This window comes from Capricornis sumatraensis, chromosome 14 (assembly GCF_032405125.1).
Source record: "Capricornis sumatraensis isolate serow.1 chromosome 14, serow.2, whole genome shotgun sequence".
Classification (NCBI taxonomy): Eukaryota; Metazoa; Chordata; class Mammalia; order Artiodactyla; family Bovidae; genus Capricornis; species Capricornis sumatraensis.
The window spans coordinates 80,717,554-80,739,434 of record NC_091082.1 but is presented as its reverse complement, the minus strand read 5'-3'; the positions used below and the strand labels follow the sequence as shown (position 1 = coordinate 80,739,434).

Below are 21,881 nucleotides of genomic sequence, written 5' to 3'. Positions count from 1 at the left end.
GGCACAGAAGTAGAAAACACCAAGGGAGCATGTGGTGGAGCAACCGAAGAGATAGTGGACTGAGTCTCCAAGAAGGGACACCCGGCAGCAGCGCCAGAGAGGAAACACTGAGGGAGACCAGTGGCAGCCCTGCACGCACTCCCAGCCTTCTGCAAAGGATAAACAACCAACTCTGCTACTGGGTTAAGGCCTCATAAAACCACTCATTCATTCCTCTGACATATTCATAAGCTTTTCATTACAGTCACATACTAAAAGTTCAGTCTTTCTTGGCACCTAAACACTATGCTCTACACCCTTTGCCAGCTCACATTTTCTGGGCCCTCATCCAGATAGGCAGCCTGTAAGCATCACATAGAAAAAGGGGACAGGCCCAGCCCAGATCCAACAGTTGTCCTCCCAATGTATTTACTGTGGATTTTTTTTTTTTTTAACTTTGAACTATGCAGACACAGAGGCAGCCAGATGTCAATTCCAAATCCCTCACTTCACCCACTCAAATGCTCCCAAAGTATAAAATTTCTATACCTTACATATTTCCTGGTCTCTAGAAGCCCAACTTCTGCTTTCAATTGAGCACTCAGATTTCTCTTGGTCATACTTTAGTTTTAGACCTACTAGGTCCCTTAGAGACCCGAAAACCACAGCTTAAGCATTCCAAATAAACAAGTGCCATTGCAACTTGTAATTGAGGGGGGTTATGGTTTTTGAAATAAAGCTAGCCCAACTTTTTAGCTGGCTCAACTTCAGTAGCAAGTAGGAGGTGGCTTTAAGGATAGCAGGGCAGACATGGACTTGCTTAATACGATATGGCCCAAAATAGGCATCAGCATTCAGGAGGATTGGGGCCTGCAACCAGAGACTAGCTTCTTGTTTACCATTTGGGGCGTGGAGTTTAAATTATGTAGAATTTCACCGTAAAAAGAGTAAAAGGGTCAAGGACAAAGTAAAAGCGAATACCAGTTTGTGGCAGCCGCGGCTGCAATGTTCCGCACCACTCTTCGCCTTGATTGTTCAAACCCACCTACCTCCACCCAGGAGGGAAACGTGCAGGTTTGTATTATGTGAATCTTTTCCAGAAAAGCACTGCCCAGGCCTTCTTCACGCTGCCCTTAACATATTCAACACCCTGTTTTTCCCAACTGCAAAAACGCCAAATGAGAGGAAAACATCTCCATGCACAGAGGAACTGTCCTTGTCCCTTCTGTAGTCAGAGGCGTTTGTGGGCCAGTCTCAGGTCTTCCTCAAAGAAGGGAAAGAAGAACAAGGGAGCTTTATCCTCTCTGAAGGCTCTCACTGAGTCATAGACTCTCATCTCTCTCTCACACACACACAGAGTGGTACAGACATACCTCATTTTATTACTGTGCTTTTGCTTTATTGCACTTTGCAGATACTGTGTTTTACAAGTCGAAGGTTTGTGGCAACCCTGCATCAAACAAGACTAGTGGCACCATTTTCCAACAGTATTTGCTCACTTCATGTCTATGTGTGATGTTTTGGTAATTCTCACAATACTTAAACTTCTTTTTTTTGTTACGGTGATCTGTGATAAGTGATCTTCAATTTAACGACTGCAAAAACTTTATGACTCACTGGAGACTCAGATGATGGTTACTATTTTTTAACAATCTACTTTTAGTTAAGGTACGCACATTTGTATTTTTAGATATACTGCTATGCTATTGCACACTTACACTGTGGCATAATGTAAACATAACTTTTATATGCCTTGGGAAACCAAAAGATCTGTATGACTTGCTTTATGGCAATACTCACTTTATTGTGGTGGTTTGGAACTAGCCTGGCAATACCGCCAAGGTATGCCTGTATTTGAGTGGTAGCAAGTTGAACACCTGACCACAGAATCCCTAACCTTTTTCTATGTCAACAGCTTCCTTTGAGAAGCTCAATTTGTGAGCTTTTACTCCACAGGCTGGGTGACTTTCAGACTTTGGCACCTATTTCTATTTAGATATCAAGCTTAGTTCCTAAGCAACCAGCTGGCACCCCTCCCTCCCTCTTCCCCCATCAGGGAACCAGCCTACTATACTAGCATAACAGGTCAAACGGAGATCAATCCTGGACAAATCAGTGCTTCAGGGGACTTTAATGAAAGCAAAAAAAAAAAAAAAAAGCGCAAGAACAAGGCAGAAGGGTTCTGTTCCAAGCAGTTTTGCCTTGTACAAATAGAATGAAGTCATCAAGTCAGAGTCTTAAAGCTGGCATTATTTCAGGCATCATTCTAATTCCTTCACTTTACAGTAACAAATATGAAGCCCAGAGGTTAAATGACTTGGTTCAATGTCACCCCACTGGAAGCAAAGCTGCAGTTAGAACCCTGTTGTCCAGACTCCAGGCTAAATCTCCTTCTATTGATACTACATTACACTACCTTGGGAGGTTTAAAGAAGAAGAGGAAAGTATGAAGGGTGATTTTTTTCATAAATTAAATCAACTTTAAAAGCTAGACATACTTGGAGAGTCAGAGACTACTAATATTGTTAGAAAAAGAAAGGCTTGAAAGCTGGTTAAATCTGAAAATAAAAAATATTCATATGTACAATATTGTAAAAAAAAAAAAGGAAGATGGTATTCATGATTACTGGGTTGGCAGGGCAGCAGGCAGTTGCATGCTGGGGGCAGGCTGCATAGGCTGCCAGCTTTCCTGGGTTTGCAGGATGCGGTACAGCTGCTTCAGCTGGGCAACGATGTTATCCTTGATGTCTGGAGTTGAGATCTGCAGGCGGACACTGCCACTGTCAAAGGATCGTGTGAAGTCACCAGAAAACATCTCATAGATCATCCGAGCCACCACCGGAATGACCTGCTCAGGACACAGAGCACACAGGTATCCTCTGAGAAAAAAGTTCACAGAAAGAAAAAAAAAAAACAAACCAGCAGGAGGGACCTAAGATTGAAGGAAGGACTAGTGAGACCATAGGGACGTCCCCAACTTTAATGTCTAGACACAGAATATGCTTTCATCTCTCTGGACTATCCTGCCAAGGTTCACTTTAGAATTTGGTTCAGATGAAGGTAAAGAACCGAGAGGCAGCATCACATCACATACCTAAATAAATAGCTGCTTATTGACAAAGACTCTTACTCAGATTTCATCTGTCGCCTATCCTGTTGCACAATCCACAGCCAAACCCAAGTGGTCTTGCTGTCACTTTCCAGAATATGTCCTTAAAGTAGCTCAAAAGACTTCTAAAAGAGCTGCAGAGTCATATCCTATTAGGCTCTGCAAGACTCTCAAGTCAGTGAGAAAACAAAGTCTCCCGTGAATCAGTAATTTGCCTTGAGGACCCTCTATACTCCAGCCTGGTTCTACTGTACAATATACAAAACTTTGTTGCTATTCCGTCTAATAGGATTAAAATCCACACAGGCTGATGGATACCTCAATTCAGGGCTCAACCCCAGACCTATGGGCTAAAGCACTGATAAAAAGGCAAAGAGTTGTTGACAATTATCTCCTCACCTGAACCAAGATGAGTTTCCTTTCCTGGGGTTTCCCATCTGGCCATTCTTCCCCAAAGCATAAGTAGATCTCAAATGGTGGCTGCTTCTCTATCTGTCCTTTCTGGTGGGCAATGAGATCTGTAGAATATGGAAGGGCAGTTTGGTGTACTGGGTCATTCCATATCCACTCAGTAAATACCAGCTTTTATGTTATGTTGTCTGGTATAGTAGCCACTTGCCACATGTGGCTACTGCATTTAAATTCATTAAAAGTAAATGGTTCCTTAATCACATTAGAAACATCTACATACTCAACAGCCACATGTGGCTAGTGACTAACATACCAAACAACACAAATATAGAAGATTTTCATCATTTCAGAGGGTTTTCTCGGACACCACTTAAACTAGACTTGGGGTTCAAATCACATTGGAAAATTTACATCTCATTCCTCTCCTGAAATATACCTGCTTGAATTTGCCACTCAAATATGTCCCAAACGAAAAGACTATATGTTTAACCAATTATGATGAGTAGCGTCACCTTCTAAAGTGAAGGATAAATAAGTTGGTGGACTCTGGGGAGCAATGAAAGGCTGTCTCCCTCTTCTGCCAACAAAGGTACCACAACCAACCTAAAACTGGCTTCACATATATAGCTTTGGAGTGGAACATCCTTCTGCCCTGGTCACCTTTATTTTTCAGAATCAAGGTTCTCTTCTACCTTGACTTCTTGCTGAAGAAACTGTTTCCTTAAGATCTTTGCAGAGCCAGGAGAGGCGGGGCAGGAAGGAGGAAGACATACTTGCAGGGAGCTGTTCCCACCCATCATTCCTCTGAAAAAAAGACTCACCACTCAGGAACGTTTCCAGACAAAACAGTTTGACCTTCTTTTGTCTCTCAATCAGGTTGGGGGCAACAAGTGATGGGGCACATGGCCCAGACCAGTACACCTTGCACTGGCACAGCCTGATGGCATAGATGGCGTGCCCGCTGACCTCCAGAATCAGTCCTCTATCCATGACGTCTAGCAGCTTGCTGGTGAACAGCTTCTGCTTCTCATTGGTGATGTGCTCTGGCCCCGGGAACTTGACCTGTTCCAGGCTGACGGGACCAAAGAGCTCCTCCTGGTCAGGCATGGGACCCAGGTCCCCATAGAAGAGCCGGCAGCCTTGAGGGTTGCTCACGGTCATGGTCTGCCCGTACTCCTTCCCACGGTACTGAAACTTGATGTCCAGGTCAGTCACTGCAACGTAAGACGGGACAGTGAGAGTCCTGCTCCACTGCTCTGTCTGTCCACACCTAAGACTCGTGCAAGTCCATTAGGATCAAGCCACCTTTCAGCCAGCATCCAGGAAGGCCACTGGCATAGTTATCCTTCCTGCCACACAGGGAGACATCAACATATCCTGGGAGTATTCCCTCGAAAGGCTGCCTTGAAGCAAACAGTTCAAAGTCCATCTGTACTATCTAGGTTCAATCTCCACTCCCTAAGAGCGAGAATTCCTCCAACCAAAGTTCCGGGTCCTAGTCTCCCCATTTTGTACTGAGTCTTTACATCAATAGGCGTTGGAAGGAGCTGAAAAAACTAAGGCAGCATCTGGTTTGTGTTATCATTTTTGACTCACTGTTTAAAGAAACCAGAGAGACAATAAAAAGTACCAAGCCATCTTTCTGAAAAGTACACAGATGAGCACACACGGTCGACCTGTTCTAATAACACATCACAAAAGGACACAGTTCACAGCAAAGTAAATTTTCACTCAGTAAATGTCTATTGAAAGCTACTGGTCTTATCAAAGCTATCAGCCTCTTGGACAAAATGATAGTCCCCCCGCCCCCCACCCCCACCGTGTGTATTGTGAAAGGGAGAGGGAGGACATCGATTCTTCACTGAGATGGATTTGTGCACAATTCAGAAAGAGATATTCTCTGGATCCTAAAGCCCCTCGGAACCCAAGAGCCTCCTTGACCAAATCCACAGTCATTAACCTCCCTATCCTACAACTAACCTGGTCCCCAAATACCCTAGGCAAACTGATAAACCCAGACCTTCCACCCACCTAAGAGGTGAGCAACGCAGAGCTGCACAGCAGCCAATCAGAGCATCTCCTTGGGCAAGCAAGTATGGGCTAATGTTTCTTTACTTCTTCCCCAGTGACTCATCAGCCAGCCAGGAACCAGACACAGAGGCTGCCTGGGGGACTATTCTATACAAGGCAAAGAAATGGAGGCAGAAGGTGGGGCAGGAAATGGACTATAATAGGAGCTGAAGATCCAGTTAGGAAACCAAGGCTTACTTACTTGGGAGTGAGCTGATCCACAGCTCTGGAGAGCTATAGAAAGGCTGTATAGGTGCCTGGGGCACTTCCATCTCCAGAGGTTCTGTTTTGGGCCACACTGCTTCAGGGCTGCAGTTGCCCACACTGCAGTTGCCCACACTGCCTGGTGCTATGGGAGAACCTAAAACAGAAGGCTGTGGGTGAGCTGGCAGGGTCCCTCTCATGCATACCACCTGGGTCGGAGGCTTTAAAACCTTAAAGGTCCAACACTAGACCACAACTCATTGCAGCAGCCCATCAATAATTTCCCCAACAAACACCAAAGAGAAACAAGGTTCTCCTGTTTCTGCTTCCTAATCTTGTTATTTCTGCATCCGACTCATAATTCTGACAACATACATTTGCTGATGACTAACAGACAAGTGGGCTTCCCCTGGTGGCTCAGAGGTTAAAGCGTCTGCCAGCAATGTGGGAGACCTGGGTTCGATCCCTGGGTCAGGAAGATCCCCTGCAGAAGGAAATGGTAACCCACTCCAGTATTCTTGCCTGGAGAATCCCATGGACGGAGTAGCCTAGTGGGCTACAGTCCACGGGGTTGCAAAGAGTCGGACACGACTGAGCAACTTCACTTCACTTCAAAAGACAAGTGAGTTTTCTCTGGGATTAAATTAGAATGGGTATGAATGTGAGGTTCCCTGTTGCAAAATTTGGGCCCAGCAATTAAATAGAAGCTGGTTGTCTTCTGTAAAATGAACTCAACTAAACTGGTTGATTAACTTTGAGTGTTAATACACAGAAATTCATTTAAAAACAAACAAATACTTTATATGCATGAATACTTCTAAAAGGATACTCAAGAAACTGGTAAGATCTGTCTCCTCCAGGAAAGGAACTGTTTAGAGAAAGGATGGAAGGAAAATCTTTCAGCTGATTTCCTTTTTGTATCATTATGAATTTACACCATGTAGGAGTATTATTTATTCCAAAGTATCCAATTAAAGAAACTGAGGCTCAAAAGGTCAAAGGACTTGATTTTAAGTCCCATAGTAGCAAAGTGAAAAGAACTTGAGAGAATGAAAAACCCATCCTATTTCCCTGCTATTGTCAAAGTTGGCTCACTCCAAAGTTTTCAGATTTCTCCTCCTAACCTCACCTTTTATGCATCTATTCTTCAACAATTCTTCTTTCTCTGCCCAACAGCTCTGAAATCACAGAGGCTAATGTTTCTTTGATCCTTTGTGTACAAGTCTGGTTATATCTATGTACCCATTTTACTTTTGTTTTTAATATATGTTCAAATGTTTCCATAAAGGATCCAAGGTGGCCCGTAACATAGGGCCACGAAACAGAATCTTTAATAAGACATGAAAAGAAATAGGAAATCAGAAAAATAATTTTTTTAATAGCTAAAAAAAAAAAGTATATATATCCTGGAAATGAGTTGTATCCTTTTAAGGGGTGAGAAGAACAGAATGAGTCAGCCAAGGATTTGGGAAAGGATCTCACGTTTCCAAATGTCCAAATCTTAAAATTTCACTAAATGGGAATGTATCTGTGGCAATATTAGCTTGAGCGAGCTCTATGATGACTGTCTTTACTCATCACTTGGCTGCAAAGTTATAAATGACAGGGTAAGTGAAGGAAGACAAGTAGATAAGAGTCATGTCTTGACTCTCCGAGGAAGGGGCATCATCTAGAGTAGGGTATTCCAAAATCCTAAAGGACTCATCTTGCTATACTGAATTTTCTAGGTGGCAAAATTATCTCATTTGACCCATAGCAGCCAGGTAGCACTAGTGGTAAAAAAAAAAAAAAAACAAAAAACCAACTTGCCTGCCAATGCAGGACACATAAGAGATTCGGGTTCAATCCCTGGATTGGGAAGATCCCCTGGAGGAGGCATGGCAACCCACTCCAGTATTCTTGTCTGAAGAATCCCATGGACAGAGGAGCCTGGTGGGCTACAGTCCATGGAGTCGCGAACACAGCCAGATGGAACTTAGATAGGCAGTGAAAAGCTGCTCAACTGAATGCAAGTCACATGTCTAGGAACATGTCAGTGGAAAGTTCAAGTGCAGCGGCTACAGAAGAGCAATTCACCCTGTGTTTGAGAATCCTCAGTACAACAGAAAATGCAGTACCTGCTCTGTCAAGCAGTGACCCTCAGACCTCTCAACTCATTTTTCATGGGAAGCTGAATTCAAAAGGTTAAAAAAAAAAGATAAAAGTCTCTCTAGTAGATAAATTTTATCAGAGCCTAGTAGTAAGAGCTGTAGAAGCCACAAGGGTCCCATGATACAGTCTAAGACCCTGTTAAGGGAGTAACAGAAAATTTATACCAAGACAAACAGCAGAAGAATTGGCCTACAATTCATGAAAATGATGTCTGCACTTTGACCTGAAGGAAATCAGCAAAAGTTATAACAGCTGGTGTATTTGTATGTGCGATTGAGAATGAATTTCATTTTTTAATTTCTCTGAATTATCACTTAAGACTCAGAAGATGCTCTCTATGCCTAGAAGCCACCCCACTGGGATAACCAGGCCTAGGAATTCCTTTGCCTATGACCCCCTACTTGCTAACAGACTGGCGACCTGGCCACAGGGTCCGGTCACTGCTCCCAGGGCAGCAGTGGATATGGTGTCAACAGTTGCAAAATGAAAGCCCCTTACCTCCTCTTCCTCCTCCGCACCCCTCCATCACCCCTCTCACCATTGATGTTCAGGAAGGGGAAGGTGTCCTGAATGGGGACGTGGTGCTGTGACTGGTCCAGCTCATCTTCCTCATCTTCTTCATCCACATCATTGTCTTTCTCATCCCAAGGAGCAGACCCAGTGGATCCTTCCCGAAAAACAGACACACAAGCCCACAAGCGAGCCGCTCACTCTTCACCGTCATCCTGGTAGCTGACCCACTGTTCAAGCTAGCCACTGCCAGCACAGAGGCTCCTGGGGTTCAGCGTGCATCCCCAATGCCCTAGCCAAAGTGGGGGGACCGAAGTTGTTCACCCCGCCTTCCACCTCCTTCTCTAGAACCCTAATGTAAGCTCTCATTCCCTCCCCTACCCAGGAGCTGCACACCCTATTCCCTTCTAGAAAACTTCTAACTTCTACTCTAAACTTACTTTGATGCATTAACATCCCTTTTAAGGACTCAAGGACCACAGCTTCTCTCCTTTGTAAACTTAATGTGAGGACAGAAACTTCCCTCATGGCAGGGCCTCCCTAGATTCACTGGAGGTCAAGTCTAAATTATCTGGCTCTTAGTTGGATCTTACCCTACAAATTCAATGACATTCAACCATCATTTATAAAGAGAACTTATCTAAAAAGAGCTTTTAGAATGTCATGTTAATTGACTCTTAGAATAGCCTTTGAAATAGGCAAGAAAGATGAGAGCCCGGGTTTTATAATGAAAGAAACTGAGGCTCAAAAGGTCAAAGGACTTGATTCAAAGTCCCATGGTAGCGAAGTGAAAAGGACTAGGTTTAGAACTCAGACCTTCCAAGTTTTAATCCCTCCTCCTTCTAAACTATCTGGCCTCTCTTCTCAGTGTTGAGCCCAGAGAGAAGCTATTTTTACAGAACTCTATGCTCCCTCCATTTTCTAATGCTTTAGTGTTCCAATAAGTGAGTAGGAACACCTTGCTGAGTTTATATCTTTTGTTCTCTGAGCCTTTCTAGGGACAAGATTTCTTGTTCAGCAGTCATAAACATTCTAAGCGAGGCAATTTTCAAGTCGACTATCTCTTGAAGGGTCTAGCCAGGAACCCAGCACACTGTCCACCTTCTCCGCAGCAGCTGGGGCCTTACCTGGGTTAATGATCGAGCCCTGGGGCTGGGGGATGTCACACACTTGATATATCTTCACTGGGTTCATGGGCACCTCCTTGGTGCCATCATACATGAGGTTGAACTCTCTGCTCTTGTTGAGAGCACAGCGGAGCTGGGCCTTCCATTTAGCTGGGTCGGGGTCATCCACCCCTTCCTGGTACTTCCCTGTCTCCACAGCCCAGGCCTGAAGGACAGGAAACTGCAGTGAATGCCTGCTGTTACCCAGACACACTGCAAAGCGCGCCCACCCTCCCGCAGGCAGACACAGACACACATGGCCCCGCGTGTCCGCCCCATCATCCCAACCCCAGTGTAGAGAGGCTGCAGCAGGAAACACCACCTTGGAGGACCAGGCGAAGGAGGGCCGGAGTGAGATTAAACCAGATGCAAATATAATCTTGTGAAAAGAGGAGCCTTATCTCAAGCGTTGGTGCCAGTTGGTGACTACAATGGCCATAATGAAGGGCTGAAAATAAATAAACATCTGAAACAAATGTACACTAAGATACTAATGGTAACTTTGAAAGCAGGATTGCAGATAATTTTTTTTGTTTTGTTTTACTTTTTTTTTTTGACATGAGTTGCTTATATAACAAGAAAAAGGAAGATGGCGTATGATTTGAAGAGTGTGGTCTTGCTGTTCCCTCCCCTTCCATCTTCAATCTGATGCACAAATAACTGCAGAAACCAAGTGCCTTTAGGACTAAAATAGCCTGCAGGAGGGCAGGACATGCACTCTGAGAATTCAACTCGCTTCAGCGGGCAGTGGAGGGCCTCAAGTCCTAATAAACTCACACTGCCTGCCTTTCCCTACTTCCCCAAACTCCCACATTGGGAACATTTCTCTGGAAACCCCAGTGGCTGGTGGCCTGGGCCAAAACCCCTGTGGCCTCGCCACTCTGGTTTTCAGTTTCCAGGTCTAACAGGCATCAGCGTGTCTGCTTCATGGGCTCTCTGCCCTTCCCCACCGCGAACATATTCTCCATGTCCGCGCTTTCTTCAGGGCTGTGTAGTACGTCCTGGTGCAGAAAAGGGGGGTGTCGTCTGCTGAGGACTCAAGATCGGGAAGCACATGGCAGCCTGTTCAAGCTGACCGGGCCCGTTGCTCGTCCAGTCCCACCTCCCCGCCTCTGATCCTGACTGTGGACTTCTTCCTCAAGCCCAGACAGAGTTTTTCTGCCCCGTCCTCTGAGCACTCTGGTCTCTCCCTGCAGAGCCTCACAGTCACGAGGAAGCTTCTTCCAATGGCCAACCTAAATCCTTCTCCTCCAATTCACTCATTTCTTCCTACCCTCTTCTGGGGCCAGAGGGGGCTCCCCTCCTTGCTGTGCGGTATGAAGTGAAGAGGGCTGACAAGGCTGCTGCCCTCAGCGTAGCAGGCTCCATTGCGTCCAGCCCCCGGTAAGAAAGCTCCACCTCACTGGCCCCCAGTGTCCAGAGAGTCCTATCTCCAGTTGCGCCTGGCGGTGCCTGGCGGCTGTCTCTCCCTGTTTTCCCCTCCATTTGTTTGACCTCCAGGTCCACTCACCCTCTGGCCCCACTCAGCTGGCTTGGGCAGTGCTGACTTTGGCACAGGTCTGCAAATCTCTGTGGCTCCCTGAATCCCTGCCCCTCCATGGAGAGCAGCCAGACTAACCCAGAGCCCTTTCTGCTCACAGCACAGCCACCCCCCAGGGCCCATTCAGACTCTGTGGAGGACCTGAGGCTGATGCAACAGAGGGTGGTATCCACCACGTGACAGCCGTTGTCTTCATGAACAACCTGTGTTCAAACCCATTCTGAGATTCTGGTCACCGGGCAGGTCCCTATTTCTCTTCCAAAAATGGACACAGTCTCTGCATTTTTACAGCAATTTATGAGTCCCTTTCTAGAGGTTTATTTCACTCAATTCTCACAACAATCTCGTGAGACAGGCAAGACTGGTTTTATCCCGATTTTACTGAAGGGGAAGTTGAAGCCTAAAGAGATTATGTGACTTGTTCAAGACCACACATGCGAGTGACGGTAGTAGGATCTGAAGCCAGCACTCACAGTTCCTGGTCAGAAGGGGCTGTCTGATAATGGAGGGGGCAGCAGATAGGCCTGGGTTCAAATCCTGGCCCCACCACTTATTGGCTATGTGATTTGGGCAAGTTACATAGCCCCTGTGAGATTCAGCTTTTACATCTACGATAGGAGGGGAATGTCCTCCTTCCAGCATCGTCGAGAAGTAAGTGAGATAATGCGCCTAGAGTGTGGAGCAGACACCCTCTTAATTCTGGTCATCACCTCGACACCCTTATCCTGCCAAAGGCCTGCCAGAGCTTGAGATCTGTGAAGGCACCCTCATTCTCCTCCTGACACCCAGACTTCCCCTTAGCATGCCACAAACAGATGCACAGATGTAACTAGGACAGAGCAGCTGCCCACAGCTACCTTTTCCTCAAGCCCTAAGGATTCAGAACATTCTCGTGAGTGGAACCTTCGGGAACCAGCCTCTTTCCCCATGGCCAGCCACCACCAGGCACTTCAACAGCAAGTCTGGCTGCAAGCCAAGGAAAGAGGCCATACCAGGCCCATCCTCCTCTGATGGCAGCTCCAATAATTGGTGCTGGTTTCCAGATGGTTTCCTTACCACTTTTATATCGTTATTAAATTTTTAAATTAAAAGCACTGATTTACTTTGTAAGTATTCACAGGCCAATTTTTTCTCTACCTCTTGTCTCTACACCCAGTAGAACAGTTCTGGGATGGCTCTCCCTTGAGGTATGAGTTCACCTCTCCTGGCCCAATCTCAGCCAGAACCTGACACATCAATCTTGAGAAGTTCAGGATAGACACTGGATTTCACTTGACTTCCAGCTGCTAGTCAGGGAAAAAATGGAGAAACTCATTTCTCCGTGTTTTGGAGGTGCAGGAACTAAAGTTACTCAAGAGAGAGAAGACTGACCAGCACAGAGAAGTCGGTCTGGAGTGGAGGCACAGGTTCCAGAGTTACAAACCACATAACAGCCCTTCCTACAACTACCTTCTCACTGACTTCCGTCTTAGATTTTGGTTTCACTCACATTTTATACCATGCCACGTGATTCAATCTTGTTTTCCGTTAAGCGAAATAACTCTCACATCTGAGCTATTCTTTAGTTAAGAAAACATTTGTTGAATAAAAACCTGTAATTAAATCACCTTTCATTTTTTAAGATGGCTCAGGGGTAAAGAACCTGCCTGCCAATGAAGGAGACGGGGGTTTGATCTCTGGGTTGGGAAGATTCCCTGGAAGAGGAAATGGTGACCTACTCCAATACTCTTGCCTGGAAAAAATCCCATAAACAGAGGTTCCTGGAGGGCTATAGTCCATGAGGTCGCAAAAAGTCAGACACAACAGAGCATGCATGCATAGATGGATGAGTCAAAATGTTTTAATTTCAAAGGAAACTTGCAGGGGCCCTCAACACCCATTCTACAGGCTGTTAGGAGCCTGCTGCCACTCAGTAGTTCTGCCTGGGTCTGGATAGCCATTTCCAGGCCAGAGCAAGAGCCTTGAGTGAACGAAAGACTGACTGCTGGCTGACCCTCCAGAGCTCTAGAAACAGCCTCAGCATACAAGCAATTAACAGTATAGCCAGTCACACAGGCCATCCCTTGGGATGTGAGCTGAGTACCTTCGACCGATGAGAAAGAATAAACGGCCTCAACCATAATAAGAGACATGCCCCAACAAGAGAAATCACTACGCCTGCTAAGTCTGTCCCCCGACCCGCATCAACAACATTCTGCTGCCTCAGCATCTTGCATCTAGTACCTTCTTCACGCCAAAACTGAAAACAAGACAACAAAAACCCAAAAAGGCCTGAGAACTGGAAAACGTTTCGAGCGAGATGGTAAAAGAAGACCTTTACCTTGAAAATGGTGTTTTCCTCCTCTTGCTGGGGGCTGTGCCGGGTGGCATGTTTCCAGGGGATCTGGAAGCGTTTGGAGTCCCTGTGTAGCCAGATGAGCCCTGGGTACAGGCCACTATCCACTTGGGCCACCAGCCAGGGCTTCAGCCGAACTCTGCGGGGGTGGAGGGCCATGATCTCGCTTTGGGGGAGGGGGGAGAAGTGGGGAGAGGAGAATTAGGCCAGCCCCTGGGAAAAGTTCCCAGCCACTGTTCCCGTATGACAGAGCTACAGTTTCATTAGATTACAGCAAAGAAACTAAATATGGGAATAAACTGTGCCAGGTGGGGAAGAAAAGAAAAGAGGTTAAAAGGTTCTTTTGATTCTTATTTCAAAGCCATTTATTTTTCATGCTCCAGCCAAATCAGACTTATCATGTAAGTAGATCACATTTCTTCTATTTAAATCCTGAGGCAGAAAAATAAAAAGATGATGTCATCCCTGCTGGAACACAGTCCTTCCTGAAGTACCAAGGGAACAGAAGGGAAATTGCCCTTTTCAATCTCATCTCAGGAGAGGGAAGAAAAAAGTTATGGAAACAGCAAAGCATAGACAAGACCGTGAAGCGCGCACTCTTTTTAGACAACTACGGAATGACAGCATCGTGATGAGAGAGAAGTAGGCAAAGGGGTGGGTCCTGGTTGCAAAGTCCTCACTCACATAGATGAGCAGGCAGTGTATCCACAGGAATCTGAGAGCTGGGCCTCAAGTCAGGCTTCCTTTCTCTGGGCCACCCAAAGGTTCTGTACAGGGGAGAAAAACAAGGGAAGGGGAGTATGAGCTGGTTATCCCTAGAACAATCCCGTGCTCTGTAACTGAGTCTGGTAAAGCTCAGAAGCCCCAGAATAATCAAATATCACAGTGCCTAACCCTAAAGTCCGAAAAACAGTCATGAGACACGCTCCCTGCTGTTAGGACAGCCTCCTTACCTGGGTCGGTTTATCTCCCCCACAGAGGGTGAGTGGAACTGATTGGCTACAGGAGCCAGCCTGGGTAAAGTTTGCAATTGATCCTCATAAAAATAGAAGGGCTCAGCACAGCCTAGCAGATAACATTTGGTGCCAGCGGGGGAAACAAAGGCCTGTCCCAGTTGGGTGTCTACAGGAAAGAGCAATCCCTGGAGAACTGCTTGCCTGGGATGTTGCATTTAGTCTTTTTTTTTTTTTTTTCCGGTGTTCTTATCTCACTTTGTTTTTATTTTCAGATGAGAAAGAGATGCCTGCAAAACAACATTCATTCAACAAATATTTGTTCATCAGCTACTGCGTGACAAGCACGAGGTCAGTAACTAAACACAATGTTTTCATCAGACTGCCTGAAGAAATCCACGCTGGAATTGCTCAAACCCCACAAGAACCTGAGAAAAGGAAGATAAATAAGTCACCTTCCCACCCAGAAAGATTCCCACTGGTGTTGCGGTTCAGAAATCAAACCAGTTGAGTCAGCTTAAGTCTCCCCCTCGGAGGAGCTTAGCTGAGGGGGTGGCCCCTAATGCATCACTTCTTTCCCCTGGCCAGCCTGACAGCAAACGGGAAAACGCAAACCCAGCTGGGTCACCGGCACTTTAAGAGAAAAGCAGGACCTGCCCTCACCTGAGCCTTCTGACCCAATTACCAAGCCGTGCAACTGAAACCACCCCCCCACCCCCGGGAGCAGAGCTCCCCGTGGGCAGGAGAGGTGGCATGGGGTGTTCAAGTGCCCTCTACCCCCAAGTTCTTGGCCTTGGTGTAGGTTGCTCCATAGGGCAGCAAACCAAGCTATCAAACCCCGGAAAACATTTACCTTACAAGGAGGGAATGCATATCCTCCGCAGGGCAAGTTCTAGCCTTCCCTTCCTCAGTCCTGGCCTGTGGTGATGGGGGGGATGGGTCGAAGGAAGAACCGAGAGAACTGGAAATGGGTGGCAAACGGGTCCAACCTAGTGAGGGGCTTTTGAGAAGATCTATTGCAATACGGTCAGCCTTCCTATACTGTTCCCTGGTGGCTCAGGAGATAAAGAATCTGCATGCAACGTGGGAGACCCAGGTTCGATCCCTGGGTCAAGAAGATCCCCTGGAGATGGGAATGGCAACCCACTCCAGTATCCTTGCCTGGGAAATCTCATGGGCAGAGGAGCCTGGCGGGCTAGAGTCCATGGGGTCACAAAGAGTTGGACACAACTGAGCGACTAACACACTTATTACAATATGGCCAGTCCTGTGTCTAGGACTGGCAGACATGTGAAATCCACCCCTTGAAGGATTGCGGGCTTTGAAGAAGAGAGTTCCTCCTAGTTGATCCACGGCACATCGAGAAAAAAATGAAGGCAAGCAAGCCAACACAAGGAACCGCACACAGAGTGATGGGGAGGGAGAAGTAGCCACCCACAGAGATCAATGATCAAGATCTAGAGCCCTGTGTTCTCAGCATTCTCTCAAGATGGCAGCACGCAGGGGCAACCCTGCCCAGCCTCCTCCTCCCTACCCCACCTCCACCACAGCTAACCCTCCCCATCTTCTCAAAGCCGACCAGTATCTCCACCTGCCACCCAGTAACTAAGGCTACAAAAACAGGCAGAAAGGGAAAATTGGGAAGCAACCAAAATAACAGGGAAAAACAGCTAATCAGACATTCATAGGCTGCAGTATCAAGCAGCTATTAACATCGAGGCATCTGAAGAATTTCTATTGGATTTGGGAAAATGTTTACATGTACTTAAGAGGGAAAAGGCATCATACAATATTGACTGGATAGTATCTCTTCCATCTTGTAACATAACATGCACTTGTGTATATATGCACATAGAATTTTTAAAAGGGGTAGAAATAAAATATCGATGCAACAAGAAGTTCTTAGTCATTACCTAAGTAGTTACCTTAGTGATGGTAAGATTGTGGGTGACTTTCACGCTTCCCTACATACTTTTATATGATTCACATTTTCCTACAATGACATGTTTTGATTCATAACTTAAAAACAGAACACTACAAGTAATATATATATATATATATATATATATATTTTTTTAACCACAGGAAGCTAACGCATTTCTTGGCCACTGGGAGGTAAAAAAGATGATGGCCTTCAGCTAATATAAACCATGGTAACAACAATCCTCTATATCTACATAGGCTTTATAGTTTTCACGTACGCTTTTACTTAATGTGCCTGACCTCATCTTCATGATCTACAAGTAGTATTGTTATCATCCCCATTTTACAGCTGGGTTAATTGAGGCACAGCAAAGTGTTTTATCTGGGACCTGGACCCAATACTTCTGAGTCAGAGTGTGCTGTACCATAACCTGCCACTGCACCCAGCCCTCCAAGTCTCTCCCTTCTTCTGTACACCAACAGAGTAAACCAAAAACATCGACAAAGATACAAGCAGCACAGAGGGCCAACAAAGTGCTTAGGGAGGAGACTGCACGACACCCACCCTTAAACACACCTAAACCAAAGTTTTCTTTCAAAACACTCCTGCCACCCAAATCCCAAGGCCCACAGAACAACCCTAGGCTAGTTGAATTCAGCTCTGTTATCTCTAGCCGCCATTATAGAGGCTAGAGAATTCAAGGCCTGAGTCTTCAACAGGTATTCAACCAGACACAGAAAAAGATGCTAACCCAATCAATTCCCCTCACACTGGGCCCTGAGCACAGATGCTTTCAACCTCCCCAGGGCATGAACTGTCCTCTCTCACACCCCCAATCCAGGGAACAGGCCCCCTAGAAACACCCACACTGCCATCTCTGCAGCCCCTGCCCAGACTACTTTCCAGGAACACGGCCTCCCCGAAGCCGAGACTCAGCTGTCAATGATTTTGCTCAGAGTAAAACACACACACCCTCATTTCTTGCAGACAGGCCTCAGGGAATGGTCCTGCTTTTCTTCTCCCTCCTCCTGGAGGGACCTGAAATGCCATCTTCCAAGTTCCCCAGTCTTTCCTCCATTTAGTTCAGCCCTGTTTATGGGTAAATTCTGAGCCTCTAGCCATAATTCCTATGCCCTTCCTCCCTGCTTGATTGAAGTTGGGGGCTGGAGAGAGCTAGCGACCCTGTATGGGGTGCTGGTGTCAAGTGTTATACAAACATCTAAGCCTAAAGTACTGTCCTGGGTCGGCACCCCGCCTTCACCAACCCCTGCTCAAACGCACCTTCTTCATCTCCCTTCCTGACTTCCACTTTTGACAGCCACCAAGACAGCAGGGTCACGTTGGGATGACCCCTTTACCACACAGCAGGCTCCCCGTGAACAGTGGCACCCCGGGCCTGCTTTCCAGCCCGGCCTGGAAGACTTTCCCCACTTCTCCACACCCGCCCTCCAGCCCCTTCAGGCGAAGAGAGCCTCACCCCCAGAGCAGCCACACCCGGCGCCACCCTCCGCAGCACCTCGTTTGGCTACTTGGAAATCCACGGGTGTCTCCCAGGCCCAGGGCGAGGGGTCTGACGGTGCTAAACAAATTCCAGCAGAGAAAACAAACTGGCCGAAGCTACTGGTTGCCCCGACCCGCAATTTCCCAAAACACCCACCAAGACCGAGGGCCGGCCGGCCGGCCTGGGAAATCCCCTCTTTGGGCAGCGAGGGCCGGCGGAGCGGCGAGCCGGTAGGACCAGAGGGGTGGAGGCGCCTTAGCGCGCCCCGACGGTGGGTGGGTGGAGGCTGGGAGCCGCGCACTCCCGCTGGGCGGGGAGGCAAAGGAGGTGGACTGAAGCGAGGGGTCGGGAAGGGTCCGGCGATCCCAAGCTGGGACTGACCATCCAGGAGCCACCTGGGTCACAGGGACAGGCATCCAGCCCTAGAGGACATCGCCCGACGCACAGATGTCCCTAAGCAAGCTCTCCTCACCCCTGCAGGCTCTGGAGGGGACCCTTCACCAGCGGGCGTGCCCTCCATTCCCCAAGCTAGTTCCGGACTTTGGCGTTCCCACCTGTCTTCAATCCGGCTGCCAGAAGCGAACGTCCCTCCGAACCAAGTCCCCAGGTACGATCACCCGCCGCCACCGCGCTCCTCGATCCGTAGGGCGAGCAACGCCTGGCTGCGCGCTGGTAGGGACTGCGGGATCCTCTCCCCGCCCCGCGCCGGCCCTCACCTGCCCGGCCCAGGTGAGCCAGGCTCACGTCAGCGCCTCGCCCGGGGACGCCGCGGCCCCCACCTCCGCCGTCCGGCCCCGCCTCCCAGGTGTGGCCCCGCCTCCCAGGTGTGGCCCCGCCTCCCAGGTGTGGCCCCGCCTCCCAGGTGTGGCCCCGCCTCCCAGGTGTGGGCCCGCCCCCACGTCCGTGATTGGCGGGTCGCGAGAAATAAGATACTCTGTGTTCCTGGGAGGCCCAGGCCCTCGCAGCGCCTTCCCCACCGCCCTGCCCTGCTTCTCGTTCAGGCTGAGAAAGTAAACGCCAGGATTCAGGTCTAGACCTGACCCCTTGGGGCTCGTGGGCTTGTGCACTGGAAGCGACTGCGAGGAAACCTAAGTCGAGATTTAGCTCTAAATCGAGAAGGGGCCTCCCTTCCCTTCTGCCCAATAATCACCCCTTCGGTATGGAAGTGGTGCTAGTAGTAAAGAATCCGCTTGCCAAGGCAGGAGACATGAGACACGGCTTCAATCCTTGGGTCGGGAAGATCCCCTGGAGGAGGGCATGGCAACCCACTCCAGTATCCTTGCCTGGAGAATCCCATGGACAGAGGAGCCTGGCTGGCTACAGTCCGTGGGGTCAGAGAGAGTCGGACACAACTGAAGCGACTTAGCGTGCACGCCTGGAGACAGTTAACTACAAATAAGGGTTTAGAGATTGTGGGTTGGCCTTATTACCTGTGGGCCTGTGTAAGTGGAGCAGGGTGTGGGGAAGGGACCCAGGAGGAAAGCCCTGTGGCTTCCAGGGCAGGAATTCTGCTTCTACTCTGCCCCTTACCCCTGTGACCCTGAGTGAGGTCCTTAGCTGCTTGGTTTTGATTTCCTCATCTAGTCAATGAGAATAACTCTCCTGCCTTTTCCAAATACTATCTGGTAATGATTAAAAGCATGGCCTCTGCAGCCAACTATTGGGATTCAAATCCAACTCCATCAGTTACTATAGACTTGGGGAAGTTTTCCTAAGCTGTCCGTGCTTCAGTGTCTTATCTGTGAAAAGTGAGAGTCATTGAGTCTTTTCCTACTCTTTGCTACCCCATAGACTATATAGTCCATGGAATTCTCCAGGCCAGAATACTGGAGCGGGTAGCCTTTCCCTTCCACAGGGGATCTTCCCAACCCAGAGATCAAACCCCAGGTCTCCCACATTGCAGGCGGATTCTCTACCAGCTGAGCCACCAGGGAAGCCCATCTGTAGAAGGATGTAAATGATCATATCTACCTCAAAAGGGTATTGTGAGTATTCAAAAAATTACTTCATATAAAGTGCTTGGAATGATACTTGGCACTTCCCAACTGCAGTTGGGAATAACATTTTTATTGATATGAAGATAAAAAGTGCCATAGGGGCAGTGTCTCACTGAATAAACAGACATCTCCTACTATTAATTTTTATTTATTCATTTTTAAATACATATTTTCACTTATTTATTATGAATGATTCTTATAAGATGTTATAAATGGGTCATTTATAATGAATTGTTTATTTTATCCATTTGCAGCGCTGGGTCCTCTTTGCTGCATGTGGGCTTTCTCTAGTTGTGAGCAGGGGCTACTCTTTGTTCAGTGTGGTGGCTTCTCACTGAGGCGGCCTCTTGTTGCAGAGCATAGGCCCTGGAGCACAGGCTTCAGTAACTGTGGTGCATGGGCTCAATAGCGTTGGCATCCGGGCTTAGTTACTCCAGGGCGTGTGGGATCTCCCCAGACCAGGGCTCAAAGCCGTGTCTCCTGCATTGGCAGGTGGATTCTTAACCACTGGACCACCAGCAGACAGCTCTTACTATTACCTGAAATTCAAGGCCTGTATGTCCCCTAATGGGTGTCCGATAAACGTCCCCTCCCCTTTCCCACTGCAGAGAGCCTCAGTTCATATAGAGTGCGTGTGTACAGTGAGCTGAGTACCAGCACGTCAGATGCTGCAGCACTGGGCTGTCACAGGTAAGAAGGGGCACAAGCAGGGTACTTAGGTTTTGGAGTTTAAAGCAATGAGTGAGAGACCATGGTGAAGTAGTGTTATGGACTGAACCGTGTTCCCTAAATCCAGATGTCAAGGTCCGATAACCCCTTGTGTCTCTGAATGTACTCTGACTTGGAGAGAGGGTCTTCACAGAGTTAAACAAGTTAAAATGCAGTTATTACAATGGGCCCTAATCAGATATGACTGATGTCCTTATACAAAAGGGAAATTTGGACATAGAGACAAATAGACACTGAGGGAAGAGGATGTGAGGAGACACAGCGAGGAGACATCCATCTGCAAGCCAAGGAGAGAAGCCTGGGACAGACCCTTCCCTCCCTCGAAGTCCTCAGAAGGAATCAGCCTTGCTGAGACCCTGATTTTGAACTTCTGGCCTCCAGAACTGTGAGACAATACGTTTCTGTGGTCTAAGCCCCCCAGTCTGTGCTCCGTTGTTCCAAATGCAAACTAATTTGGAAACTAGCAAACTAATATAGCTAGGTTGGAGAGCTCCAGATTGGTAATAATGCAGACTGGATTCCTAGTCCCAGTTCAGCCTAGGGACGCGGCCAGCAAAGGCCTGAAAAGGCAGCAAGGTCCAGAACCTGAATCAGCCACTGCTTGTGGCCACTCTTACCTTCATGCAGGGAAAGGGGAGGGCTATCTCATCGGCACAGCCAGCCTATTACTGCTGGTGAGCTCACTGGACAAGCTGTACCTTCCATCTGGCCCAGGGCTGCACTCCTGAAACCAAACAAACAATCCCCTGCAGGTATATAAGCGGGATGCAGGGGAAGACCACCAGGAGAGTGTCATTTGAGGGGAACCAGAAGCTGAAAGCATGAGTCCACACACAGACACTCGCTTTTGCAGTAGCTGAAATTACCATAACTAAGGTGATTTCTTAGTGATCTTCTTTGGAAGGCACTTTCTTTTTTTTTTTTTCCTTTTTTTTTGGCTCCTTTGCATGGCCTGCAGGGTATTGTTCCCTGACCAGGGATTGAACAGCTGAGGACACAGCAGTGACAGCTTCGAGTCCTAACCACTGGACCACCAGGGAATTCCCTGGAAGACGTATATTTTAGAAGCAGAAAATTTGAGTTGGGAGGGCCCTTCAAATCCTCTGGTCTAGGGGGGAATTAGAGATGTTGCTTGACCCACAGAATTGCTTAAACATCAGGAGATTTCACAAAACATCCAGAGTCTTAGCATGTCTTGAAGAGTTGAATGCCTGGGACAGCTTGGGTCGGCAGCTCCATCAGGCAACAGCTGCCCATTTAGAGGGAGTCTACATGTAACAGTCAGGACAACCCCGCCCTACT

The 21,881-nt window shown here is 47.6% G+C and overlaps 1 protein-coding gene across 1 annotated transcript; it reads right to left on the bottom strand.

Moving 5' to 3' along the window:
* Positions 1-2,310: 2,310 nt before the first annotated feature.
* IRF6 (interferon regulatory factor 6) lies at positions 2,311-18,469 on the bottom strand. Its single transcript, XM_068986112.1, has 9 exons — positions 18,408-18,469; positions 14,160-14,242; positions 13,461-13,641; positions 9,562-9,766; positions 8,463-8,591; positions 5,772-5,930; positions 4,321-4,713; positions 3,488-3,606; positions 2,311-2,827 (listed from the first exon to the last, which is right to left on the bottom strand). Exons 3-9 carry the CDS (start codon positions 13,632-13,634, stop codon positions 2,603-2,605), a joined length of 1,404 nt encoding a protein of 467 aa, XP_068842213.1. The 5' UTR covers positions 13,635-13,641; positions 14,160-14,242; positions 18,408-18,469; the 3' UTR covers positions 2,311-2,602.
* Positions 18,470-21,881: the final 3,412 nt, after the last annotated feature.